We start from the raw sequence: 13373 nt of genomic DNA, 5'->3' as shown, positions 1-13373 counted from the left end.
GTGTCATTTTTGAGTTCTGGTTCAAATTGAGTACTCCTTTTATCAAGTGTTTAGGGTTATTATTCATTCTTCAATGAAGTTTTATTGATTGGAATTGTTGAGTTATGAGTTCTTATTTGATTAATTAATATTATTTGGATTTGAATCAAATTGTATTTGGGATTTAAGATTGATGGAAAAATTTGTAAAACTCCATTAATGGTAACTCAAGCTCTTATATGTTTTGTTGATGATGAGTCAATTTGTTATTTAACTAGTTATTAATTGCTTTGCTTATATAATAATGTTATTAGTAGATTTTACTGAAATTAACCATGTTATGGAAATTGTTTTTGATAAAATAAAGTATGTTAATATTATATTTATTTAAAAATTTCAAAAGCATGTTTTATTTTTACTTAAAAGTTTTGTATAAAGACATTGTAAATGTCCGTTCTTTGCGATAAAATGGAAATTAGACAACGGATACTATGTATCTGGATATATGTGAAAAATCCTAGAGCTTGATTTTAGGTATATGCTTTTAAGATCGGCCTCAAAGCCCCACTCCCGTTTAGTTCTTGCAAGAGCCGTATTTAGGTGAAGACGATCACCCATTTTACCAGAATGTTATATCATGCATACTTCTGGTGGTCCATGAATATTCCCTGTTTTTCATATATTTTACTATTGTTTTAAGCATTGTTTTAGTGAAAATATTTGGTAAAAAAATACTATTTTATAACAAATGACTTCAATTATGTTTAGCTATAAGCTTATGCAGTTCATTAGCCGTATGTCGTTTATTTAAAGAAGTATTCTTTAAAAGTTATACCTTACACTGTGATGTAACGTAGTTTAAGTATTGTCAAAAATAAAGTGTGACAATATTTGATTTTAAAAAGGGTTACCAAATAAGAATCTTTTTATGTCTTAATTAAATGTGCATTGTTTGTCTGGTTACTCAATAATTATAATTGGTTTGTTGTTATCATCGAACCACAGGTCGGATTCAGTCCAGACATCTATAGGTCTTCCGTTGTGTTAGTAGACTGTATTATTATACTGTTTACATTAGTTTGGGTTGTTTCAACATCCCTTTTCCGACTACGCAACATCCCATTCCTTGCTCCCTCTCTCCTCCGGCATAAGGGGGTGATTCCATTGGTTTCATTAGTGTTGTTTTAGGTGGCTCTATTTGAGAGGTAGAAATGGTTATGTGTAATGGTTTGATTTAAAGTGAACCGGATATTCACATGTAAATATGAATTTCGGGTTACACGTCGGATACTTAAGTTCAACCGAATTCTATGACCGACGACGTTCTAGTGACAAAGAAATAAATGAACGACAATAATAACAAATAAGTCAGCGGAAGTTTTTAAGTTTTACAACTTAAGAACCTTCTGACCTCATCAAAACTAATAACATCTAATATGCAAAAGTACATGCGGAAGAAAAACAAAATTAAAGTCCTTTACATAAAACTCAAAAAAAACGTATAAATGCATTGGATTGCTCAATTACAGGTTCTAGTGTCCACCTTTACTCTTCTAAACCCACCTGCAATCAACATGCTACTTGTCAAATGACAACATCATTGCACATTCCAAAGAACATAAACCAACAAACGTCGGCAACATCATACAATACATTATATAGGTTACGTACAAGCAATGAGTTTATCCTAGCATATAAAGGCTCTAACAACTTTTATGTCATACTCGACTTTCCAAATTTCCCCAACTCATGGCGTTGGTCGTTTCAACTTGGATCGCCAAAGTGTTATCAAAGTTTGGTGGAATACACATGGGAGAGCTAATTCCAAGACAGCCACCTGACTAAGACGTTGCCCGACAACTCAACGGGATTGTCAAGGTAAGAGTATGCATACCCTCATGGTCACCGTAATGATCTACACTATCATGGGCCAAAAGTAATAATAATCTCAACCCCATAGGGGTACCCAATGCCACTATAACAACCCATAAGGGTGATAACCACAAACATCCTCAAATTCCAAGATAAACACTTTTCAAACTATTTCGGGTGTCTAAACATTAAGTGATATACAACATCACATCATATAATGAATACAACATTACTTTGCATAACCAATTACAAAAGTATGGTCTAAGCGTGTACCTTGATAATACGAGAAACAATCCAATACAAAATCACCTCATGTGCGATAATTCAACCTCTTATGAATCGAGTTCCTAAACACAAAAACACACACACAAAAATCACGTATTAGAATGTGCTCACACATCAAAACCATTCTACACCATCAAGACACTATACTTTATATTATTAAATGATTAATTCGTAAAAACTTGTTCTTTAATTTCAAAAACAACCAAAAAATTTACAACCCATTTTGAACAGTTGACAAATTTAAAACAGCAAATCCAACTTCACGACTGTGTCCAGAAGGTATCAATCACCTTGGTTATCAAATTTCATAATTTTTAACACCCATTTACTATTTTTAATTGGTTTTATCATTTAAGCGACTTTTAATTCAATCGTGAGTGAAACAACAAACGAAATGCACCCAAGCCATGAACGCATAAAGTGCGCTTCTCGAGGCAGAATAGTTTTATCCGAGATGTTTTTCTTCTTTAATTAATTTCTTTAATCTCATTCCTTAATTCAACGGATTTCAATCATAACGCAAAAACTGTAACACAACAACACACGTACCCCTTAACCAATATAATTAAATCAACCAAAATTATAAATAATTTGATAAAAACATAGAATATTAATTAACATAACTTAATTTTCATATTTTCATTTACAAATTAATATTTCATACTAATATACATATTATCAACCAAAATCCTTACAAATCGAAACATAACAAAATTGCTTCAATGATGATTCTAAATTATATATCTAGAACAATAAAACCTTATTTTCTAAATCATCACATCACATTTTTTTTTTAATATCTACTCATGAAAACCTATTTGTAAATTGATTATATATATATATATATATATATATATATATATATATATATATATATATATATATATATATATATATATATATATATATATATATATATATATATATATATATATATATATTGAAACTATAAATTGATTTGTTTCAAAAACTGTAAAAGTATTACTATTAGATTGAAATACATATTATTAATATATTACTATATAGAATATAATCATAAAATTATGCATTAAATAATATAGATTATAGGTACTTATATAAAATAATAGAAAATTTCTACACATAAAAAATAATATTTACAATATTTTAAATGTTCAATGTTTTTGAAAAACCTTAAAGAAAATTTAAGCCTACTGAACATATTTTTTACTATAATAATTAGCATGTAACTTAATTTAAGTATTTATGTATTATAAACTTGTCAAATATAGGTGATAAAATTATTATTTGAAATTTATTTCATTGATATCTTATCCTAATTATTAATTATTATTTACTTAAATAACTAATCTGTAATCTATTTAATTTGTACAGTTTTAATAATATACCATGTACGTAATATATAGGATTATCTTTGAAAAACTTTCAAAATTATTTTCTTTTCTTAATTTATTCTTTTATTTTATTTTATTTTTATTTTATTTAATTTTTATCTTTATTTTATTTTATCTTATTTTTTTATGCATTTTATTTATCTTTATTTGGTTGATAAGATACATGCTTGTGGAGTTAGCGTCAACTCCACTCAGTCTTATTCTTTGCGGGAACTACTCATGATCTTTCTCGAGTTGAAGGATTCATTGGTCGCGCTCTCCTTTATGGGTATGAGTTGTCGTTGTCCTTCCCTCCCTAGATCCTGCTAATAATTTTATGGGTGGGATACACTGGGTACGATGATGATGATGATGAATTAATATGTTTTTCGATAATTATCCATTGTAATTAAAAGATATTACATATTTTAGATAATTGTATGTGGTAAAAAATTAGTAAATAAGGTACTTTTAAAATCTTTTGTAACTAAGCAATTAAACAAATTTAATTAGATAGATATTACATGATATGCTAAAAATACTTTCCTAATAAGAAAATAAAAAGAGCGGAAAAATTTTATTATAAAGTCGACATGTACGTATCCTAATCATTTCTTTATTAATATATTATATAGAATATAGATAGATTGTATAGATTAGATATGTATTCTAGTGATAACTATTTTAGTAAGAAAGTTTATCCTTCGCCTCTTAATCATATTGATTAACATGTTTTTTCTTTTATTGCTTTTAGTTTTACGCTCTTTGATCCATTAAATATGTCTTATGCTTGGTTTTAGTTTTAGATATAGTTTTACTCTACGTTTTTAATTAGTTTCATCACAAATCATCTATTCTTATGTTTTTGAGCCAATTAGTTGGTTGAGAAACCATTAACATATTTCCCACTTCTAGTGAACTCGATCTGTATTTGTCGATGTACAATGTTATGATGTGCACTTGTGATATTACTATTAAGGATAAAAGGTCTGAATAAAGTTTTAGGCACAATATCGAGAAGTGACTGTCATATATAGATCGTTTTTTTTAGTTAGTTGGTTTTTTATTTATTTCTCGTGGATGGCTTGTTTTGTGACCAATTTGAGCATGTACCGTTTTGAAAGTATTATTGGAGGCTTTGTGACACCTTCCCACATGAACATGACCTTGACATGTAAAAAAAATATGTAAAATGATGTATGATGGTTTAGATGAAACTAAGGATAGAGTTGAGACCATGTATAACTCTTAAGTTTCTAGACAAATCAATAGATAGAGATTAGAAATTCTTTGAATAAGTGGCTAACAAAATCTATGAACAAGAAATGACTCATACACCACCTCCTCTAGATACAAATCATACTTCCTTTCTTCTTGATTAATATCTCAACTTATTGATTAGCACATTATAAAAAATCTATCATGTATTATTTTTTATAAATTCTTTTAAAAACTGTTTTCCATTATCGAAATTGTGTTGGCTCGACTCTAAAATGTATTAACCAATACTCAACATTTTAACTATTATTTTTACATATATTTATTCGAGGGTTAGATAAAGAATCTCTATTGATAAGGGAGAGAGAGTATCAATCTTTCATATAGGTGGTAAAAATCAAACTCTTATTACAAGTTTACAAAGAAAAAGAAAAAACTTACTTTCACTAGAAAAACCCAAGATTTTCAAATATGATTTCATAGTATATACTTAACAACAACCTTTCTAGTAAGGTCATTAGACCAAGGCTGTTAAAATCGTGATTCAGATCGTAGAATAGTACACAATAATGATTAAAATCGTTACTAAAATTGAAATTAATTAGAATTGCAAGTAGAATCATACAGAATCGTATAATCGCAACCAAGGTTATTAGAATCGAGATGCTACCTAGGATCGATAAGGGAGTAAGATCAAAATCATTAGAATCAGATCGTAGGATCATAAAATCATACAAATATACTTTTATATGCTATTATAGATAATTGATTATCAATTATATTTTTCATTTTAGTCCATGAATTTTAAAAGTTTTGAGTTGTAAATAAAGATATACTAGATTGATTCTCATGCCTAGCACGGTTTATGAATTATTTAAATAAAAAAGAACTAATCTTATATGTGTAATTAATTCATTATATAACTCCTAAACATATTGAAACTATAAATTGATTTGTTTTAAAAACTTTAAAAGATACTAAATACCTTAATTGATTATATATAATAAAAAAAATTAGTAAATAAAGTATAATTTCAAAATCTTTTGTAATTAATCAACTAAATAAATCTAATTAGAAAGATATTACATGATATGCTAAAAAATATTTGCTTAATAAGAACATGAAAAGAGTGGGAAAATTTATATCTTAAAGTCGACACGTGTTCTAATCGTTTGTTCATTAATATATTGTATAGATAGATAGATAGATTTGACTTACTTTTAATTGATTAATAGGTATATTTTTAATAATCATTTATACACTTCGAATTAGTAAGTGCATGTATTTCCAAATTTTAACCTATATTATTTATATTAAGTAAAAACTAGAATGTAAACTTTTTTGTGATAAGGATCAAATTGTGAGATTGTAGGATCGTAGGATCGCGTTATGATCCTAGCACCCTTATTCTTAATCTTGGTAGAAACGTACAATCTTACCATTGTTAAGATCCTACTTAGGATATGGATCGCTTGCCTGTTTTTGGATCATAGAGTTGTAGAATCATAGATCGGAATCGAGATTCTGATAACCATGATCGCAACTAAAATCGTACGAATCTACACATCTAAAAACACTCCACAAAAATGCTAAATTCTTATATGATTAAATTGAGACTTTTGGCCATAATATAATTGTTTTATGAACAACACGCGTAAGAGTTAGGACTCTTAGCTGTTTAATTAAAAATTCTTATCACCTTATATTAGAACTGTTTTTTTTATCTAGATTATCATTTGAGGCTACTTTCCACTTAGTGTTACTGACCTAATGATTGAATTGGTATTCATAGTTGATAATTTTTGCATCATTGATCATGTATATAGTAGAGTTTTTTCATTTGGTATTATGAAGTTATTAAGGCTTTGAAATTGTTATAATACAATATGGCTTTGATAAACTCGTTATAAGATTTAGATCACTCTATTTCAAGTTGCTTTATATACAAAGGATCATTATTTTTGTATTTATTTGGTGCGTTTGTTTTATTAAAATATCGATTATATAATTAATGTTTATCTTATTATGTTCATCAATACTTAAAAATAAGAGAAAAAAAGGCAAAAAAAAGAAGTATACATGTATTTTTGAATGATAAAAAAGTTTTCAAAATATTACATGAATTTTAAGTGTTCTTTTACAATAAAAATGACTAAACAATATGCATAAGTCATTACAACTTATTTTTGCAAAAATGTAGAATTATTCGATTCTGCGATCCGATTTTCAGAGTTGATTCCAATCTGAGTTAGAATCACAATTTTGACAACCTTGCACTAAATTGATTTTTTTATTATATGTAGCGGATTTCATATATGTTGAGATAAAGGTCGTGCCATTGTTGCTTTGTCTGCTATAACCTTCATGATCAATTGATTACACTAGTAACAGCACTGATAAAATCAGTGAAAACAACTTTACAAATAGCATCTAATATTCATTTAGGCTGCTACAATATATCATACTTTTGTAAACATGCAACTATGCATACTAATTCCTAATTCCTATGCTTACAAATGAAAATTTTAACTACAGAATTAGCTTTAGGATTCAAGCTCTGCTGACAAAATTCTAACATGACACAAGTTTTCTCCAGCTTCATCGGCAAAAACAATCTTTCTTTCCTTGTGAACCGTACTTCTTGGAGGAAAAGGTTCTTGTTCGTCCCTGGGAAAAAAAAAAGCTCAATGAGGAACTGAACGGAAATGAACAAAGAAAAAATCATTTAAACAAGATACAACATACTGTTTTGTCTCCAAGATTGGATAGTCTTCATCATCATTGCTTTTTTGAAGAGAAGCATTGGTTGTTTCCGATAATTCCTATTGAGCGACGATTTTTAGAAGGGTTGAAAACTATGAAGGCTCTCTATTCCAAATAATAACCAAAAATTTGAGTAACAACACTAACCATAATTCTGCGGAAACGAGTGCAATCCCTTGCCATCATTGCGAGCCACCTCTTTGATGTTTCCTCAATCTTTTTAACATTGTCTACAGCTACTCTGGCCTGAAACAGTCAGATCTTAGTATATGAGTTCTGCATTGCTGTTTCAGCCTTTCAGTTTTAGGCACAAAACTGTCTTTTATATGAAAATACACGCTGAAGGTGTGACACAGTATCTTTAACAAAGATTTTGTCCCTAACTCCATCTCTATGGAGACAATTACATTTCAAAGTGGAAATATTGAAATTTGAAACCAAATTTGGTAAGCAGAGGAACAATGCAATGCTTTCCAATGACCCTTTTATTGGTCGACTTTTTATATATATATAAAGTCTAATTATCTGTTGTGTATTCCACAGAAAATTTAAGGAATGGCATTACAAAGGTTGTAGAAAGAGGAACTTCAATTGGTTTATTTACCTTGTCAGTGTTATATCTTGATACTGCACACGTCCGGGACTCAGAGTGCAACGTATCCACAACTAGTTCTTTCATTGAATGCAATTCCGACAGGATCTTTGTCGCAAGGCGCTCAATATCTGTCATCTGCCGCTCTGCAAATATAATGGCATTTTGAGAGCAACTTTTAGAAGAACTACAAGTACTGGCAGCTGGTACTGAGTAAGGATACCCAGGAGGAGCACTGCCTTTAAGAACAAGTTTTCTCTCGTCTTTATCTTTCTTTAATGTCTGTGGAGCACAGACTTTCATCTCAATCATATTTGAAGTCTCCAGCCGTTTTGATGTAAACCTAATCCGAGCTTTCTTGATACTCGATCTAGGAGGTGAAGTATCCATACAATTTTTCTCGAAGTCAAGCTTCTCCCTACATGCTGTGGAGAATAAGGAACTATTAGACCCACTGAAACAGTAAAAGGCTAAATAATTCTACTTTTATTCCATTTCCTGAAACAATAATAAATCTAAGTAAATTTAACTGTTAATGCTTGCCTAAAAGAACTTTCAAGGAATCAAGAATTTTGAATAAATTGTACATCAGTTTGGTTAAGAAACACCATAGCAAAGAAAATCCAAATCATACCAAAGCTTTTTCATTTTAGATACACAACTAAACATTCATTCAACACTTAAGATTTATTTTAATCATATAGTAGAAGAAGCAGATTGGTGTACCAAAGTACAAAAGAAATCGTATGAGATATTAATAGAAGTGTCCGAGTGCCTATAACCACTCACAAAGATTTTGAGTATCATCTTGCATGTCAGCTGAAGCTATAGCCCTGCATAGACTTTCCTTAGAATTTGGAGAAATTGTCTGCAAACAAACATAAGCCCATGTCGGTCAAAACTCAAATATAAGTTTGTTTTTCCTGATCCAAGTTTTCTTTTTTTTTTTTGGGAGAGTGGGGGGCTTACCTTTCTGCCTGAGAAGAGCCTTTCCGGTGGTTGCTGCTCTTGCTTGTTATTGTTAAGCCCTTTGATTTCTACTGATCCAATCTGTCGAACTATAGGATCAATATCCTTGCAAGGTTGAATTTCAGGAGAGCAGCTTAGCTGGGCAATAGTGGTATCATGTATTAATGGTTGATTATCTTCAACAGCAGAAGTGACACTATGAGGGGATTCCAATCCGTAGTCCAAAATAAAATATTTTTCATCTTCTGTTGCACTAAAATTCTTGGTACCTCTTGTTGCCTTTGCTTCAGTAGTGTCATCCATAAACCTATCACCTTCTCCATTTTCGAACAATTTAACATCTTTGTAGTTACTCTCATGATCTGTAGGATTTTCCTTCACCTCTCTCATAGTAACATCAAGTACCGGCAATTGTTTATCTTCAAGTGCAGATATAGATACATCCCGAGAAACCTTACTATCAACCGCAAGCAAACAAGTATCAAGTTGAATCACTGAATTGTAGTTTGTGGCATCTCTTCTTGCTAATTCTTCATCTCTATTGTTATCCATCGACTCAATTGCTTTGCCAGCCCAACTGAACTCAACATCATTACAATGACTATTAAGAGCCATGCAGGGGACTTTCACATTCGATGTATTTTCATCAGGTGGTGGGGGTTGAAGTGAACATGAATATTGGGGATCATCTATTTGAAATTCAGAGCTATCATCTTCAAGTAAAACTGTCTCAGTAGGCTCATCACATACCGTAAGATCAGTCATGTCTTCTCCTCTATTGACCTTAGAGCAACTAGAGACCAAAGCTTCACCTTCAACTGCCAAACTATTTATAATCTCAACAGTTTTTGGATCATCAGAAGTAACTGGATTCTGAAGCTCAGCATTATCAAGGTGTTCGCAAGAAACTTGATTAAGAATACAGATTGATTTTACATTAGGTGGTGGAGGTTGAACTGCACATGAATAGAGGGGATAACCATTTTGAATATCAGAGATGTTACCTTCACATAATACTGCATTTGAGGGCTTGTCACAAGGCCAAAGATCAGTCCGGCCTTCTCGTTTGACCTCAGAACCACTAAATATGAAAGTCTGTTCACCTTTGACTACTGAAGTAACTGAACTATCTACCTTTATAATCTCATCAGTTTTCAGATTTCCATAAGTAAGTGGATTCTGACAATCAAGTTGTTCATGTGAAGCTTGACTAAAAGCAAAGTCTGAATTTTCTACCAAAACAGGCATCTCTAAATGCTCATGGTGAGATTGATGCTCATCACTAACAATTGAGCTTCTTCTGAATTGTGGCTGTGAGTAATCATATTCAGCATCTTCAACCTTAATACTCAGAGGCTCATAGATTTGAAGTAAATTCAAATTAGCCGGCTTGTCCTTTAATCTACAGCTCAAATTGCTAGATGTAGAGGGAACAGCACTGTTTTTGGAAATGCCTTTCTTCTGAGATTTTATTTTCTTGGTCAACTTCTGCTTCAAACTACCCAGAGTTTCCTTCAAGTCAAGTTCATCCATATCACAATGGAACTGACTGTTTTCTTGTTTAACAGTAGCCAAATTAACAGAACTTGGAGATTTTCTTTTATGGGATTTGCAGATGTCTTTAAGCTGTTTCAATGTCACGGCTCCAAAGTCAATTTCATTCTCCTCTTCAGCATATTCAGTCTTAACCTCAGTCTTTACTTCACCAAAATCATAAGCCTTACAGAGAGACCTGTTGACTTTTAGAGGATATTTTGCAACTGAATCTTGACAGTTTGACTCATAAGAGGAGTAAATTTGCTCAATGCTCAAGTACTTGGGTGTTTTCTTTCCTTGACCAATATTTGGAATTCTGATTACTTTGCCACCTCTAATTACTGCAATAAAGTGTAACTGACTACAACCTCTTAGGTCCATGAATTTTTCTTGATTGTGTTCCTATCGATATAAACAATGAGAAAAAAAAAGCTCAGAATCTCATACAACAACGAGAAACCTCAATAAAATACAAAATATCAGTATTTGACTTTTGAAATAACACGTTATGCTCCAAATGGTGCAAATGAATTTGATTCTTACAAGATTAGGGCAACTAAATTTGTTGCATCACTACATCCATTGTATACAAGTTTTCTACATCTATTTCCAATAGGATATATTCATCATAACAATTATAATATAGGAAAAAATCAAGAAAACAACAGAACATGAACAAGAAAAATAAACAAACATTATAAAATGGTAGGTGGTTTAGCATGAAAAAATCCCCAAAACAATAAGGAGAAGACCCACGAACTCCAAAGGTCAAAACTACAAGAACTGATATCCATTGAGGTAGAAACTTCCTATTGCACAGAAGCTGCAGAAAACCTTTCAAAGCAGTGTTTGCATGCAAAGACTGTAACCATCTAAATGGCATAAAATTTGAACAGAGATGTTTATAAAAACTTGCACATGTTATCAAATGGACACTCGCATAATCATAAATCATATTAACTCCCTTCATTGAGAACATTAATCACATTGTCTACATCCCTCTATGATGGAGACCATTTTCAGCTTTATAGTCATTTTGAGCTCCCTTTTTACCAAATAATAATAATAAGAGTCCCATAAATATAGTGGAGTGTAAGATAGCGAGTAAGCAATCATTAAACAGCAAGCAGGATTACAACGTTAAAAAAAAAATCATTTCCATTGATCAATGCAGATGAAGAAACAATGAAGTTCTTCAAATCATCACCGAGAATATAATATCTAGGCAATTTAGCATCCAAAGACTTGTATTGTTGCCCTTTTACCACAACATTCAATCCCCAACAAGAAGCTCTTTCTTTATCACAATAATGGGGGAAAAATCTGACCTTAAAAAATACTCCCTCCTATTATAATCAAAAGTCTCATTTATTTTTTAACATTATTCACTAATCAATCTTAGTTTGTAATTTATTATCAATCTATGAGTTAAAAAATAGTCAAGAGCAATCTTGTTTAATTCGTATCAATTTAAATTTTAATGATATAAACTTTTTATAAATTTTAACCGAACACAATTAGAGTTAATTAACATATCGGCAAGTGTGCAATACCAAATGGATCATTTGATTAGAATACAAGGATGAAAATTTTGACTCGGTCCATAGCAAGCAGAAGAGCCCAATTGACAAGGAAGATTCCAATTTTGTGAAATTTATCGGTCAAATGGGCAATCGGAACACTTCAAAGAAATCAAACTTCCAATTCACACACCTGTAGATGCCGTGTTCTCTAAAATTTAGCTCCCCACCCAGACAAAAACCAAAATTGATCGGATATTAGTTGTTTGAAACGAGTAGAGTATTCCTACAGCAATCACATCATGAAGCATAAGCATTCGCTCCATCTAAAAAATCGAATTAGAAATTATGATTGCCATTGTCGATAGAGGATTCGTACACAAAACAGCAACAAAAAAAATAGAAGTGGAAAAAAGTCTAAAAACCAATAGATCTAATATGCTACGTTCAAGTAATGAAATTTAATCTTACAAACAATTTATATCAATAACTTCAACTTAAAAACGAAATTATAACTTCAACGAGGTAAAAACCCTAAGAATAATCTGTAACCACAAAATTAAAATTTAAAATCGAATCATTATTTAGAAACCCTAATTAAGATATGAGTAACCAAAGAAATGTTAGAAAGAATGACAGAAATACTAGTTTGATGAATGTACCTGTTGAAAATGTCGATAGTGGTAGACTTTCAGCTAAGATGGAGAGAGAGAGAGAGAGAGAGATGTAGCGTTTTGGGAGAAGTGAAGACGAAGCGAAGAATAGTTGGTGTTTAAACCTTGAATTTGAGAGGAGAAGCTCCAATGGCGCCAATCCAGTTTGCGCGGGAACTTCATCAATGGCCCATCATAACCTTGTTTGTAACGAGCGGTCACAAAAACTAGGTCAAGCAAGCTCGTCCAACCCAACAAATGTAACCTACAAGGCTACAAGTTTACAACCATTATACGAGTAACGTCCCATGTCATATTATACCATCACGAACTCTTCTTTGAGACAAGTATCACGATTCACGACGTTCATCCCATAAAAACTAATTAATTTTAAAAAAATTAATTAATTATTTCCTTTGTTCTTTAAAAAGGTTTTTCATTGCTATTTGAGAATGTTTTAGTTATCGTGCCCATAAAAATCTTTATATTTGTATCTTAAATCTTGGACAAAAATAACATTGTTCATCTTTATTTTAATATTTTAATAATGCTTATTGTCCTCACATATCTCCCATTAATTTATTTTAACATTTTTATATTTCTTATGATCCCCACTAACTTTATAAAAGTATTT

The 13373-nt window shown here is 30.9% G+C and overlaps 1 protein-coding gene across 2 annotated transcripts; it reads right to left on the bottom strand.

Annotated features, from left to right (window-relative positions):
* Window positions 1-6991: 6991 nt before the first annotated feature.
* On the bottom strand, window positions 6992-13057 carry LOC130798044 (uncharacterized). Of its 2 annotated transcripts, XM_057660892.1 has the most exons (8): window positions 12749-13057; window positions 12280-12372; window positions 9031-10968; window positions 8851-8929; window positions 8074-8486; window positions 7617-7715; window positions 7452-7528; window positions 6992-7373 (listed from the first exon to the last, which is right to left on the bottom strand). In XM_057660892.1, exons 3-8 carry the CDS (start codon window positions 10945-10947, stop codon window positions 7250-7252), a joined length of 2709 nt encoding a protein of 902 aa, XP_057516875.1. In that variant the 5' UTR covers window positions 10948-10968; window positions 12280-12372; window positions 12749-13057; the 3' UTR covers window positions 6992-7249. The 2 variants fall into 2 exon arrangements, with proteins under 2 accessions (XP_057516875.1, XP_057516874.1); XM_057660891.1 differs by lacking the exon at window positions 12280-12372.
* Between the last annotated feature and the right edge of the window lie 316 nt (window positions 13058-13373).

This window comes from Amaranthus tricolor, chromosome 13 (genome assembly GCF_026212465.1).
Source record: "Amaranthus tricolor cultivar Red isolate AtriRed21 chromosome 13, ASM2621246v1, whole genome shotgun sequence".
NCBI lineage: Eukaryota > Viridiplantae > Streptophyta > Magnoliopsida > Caryophyllales > Amaranthaceae > Amaranthus > Amaranthus tricolor.
Note: the sequence above shows the minus strand (reverse complement) of the source record. Positions and strands in the feature narration are given on the sequence as shown.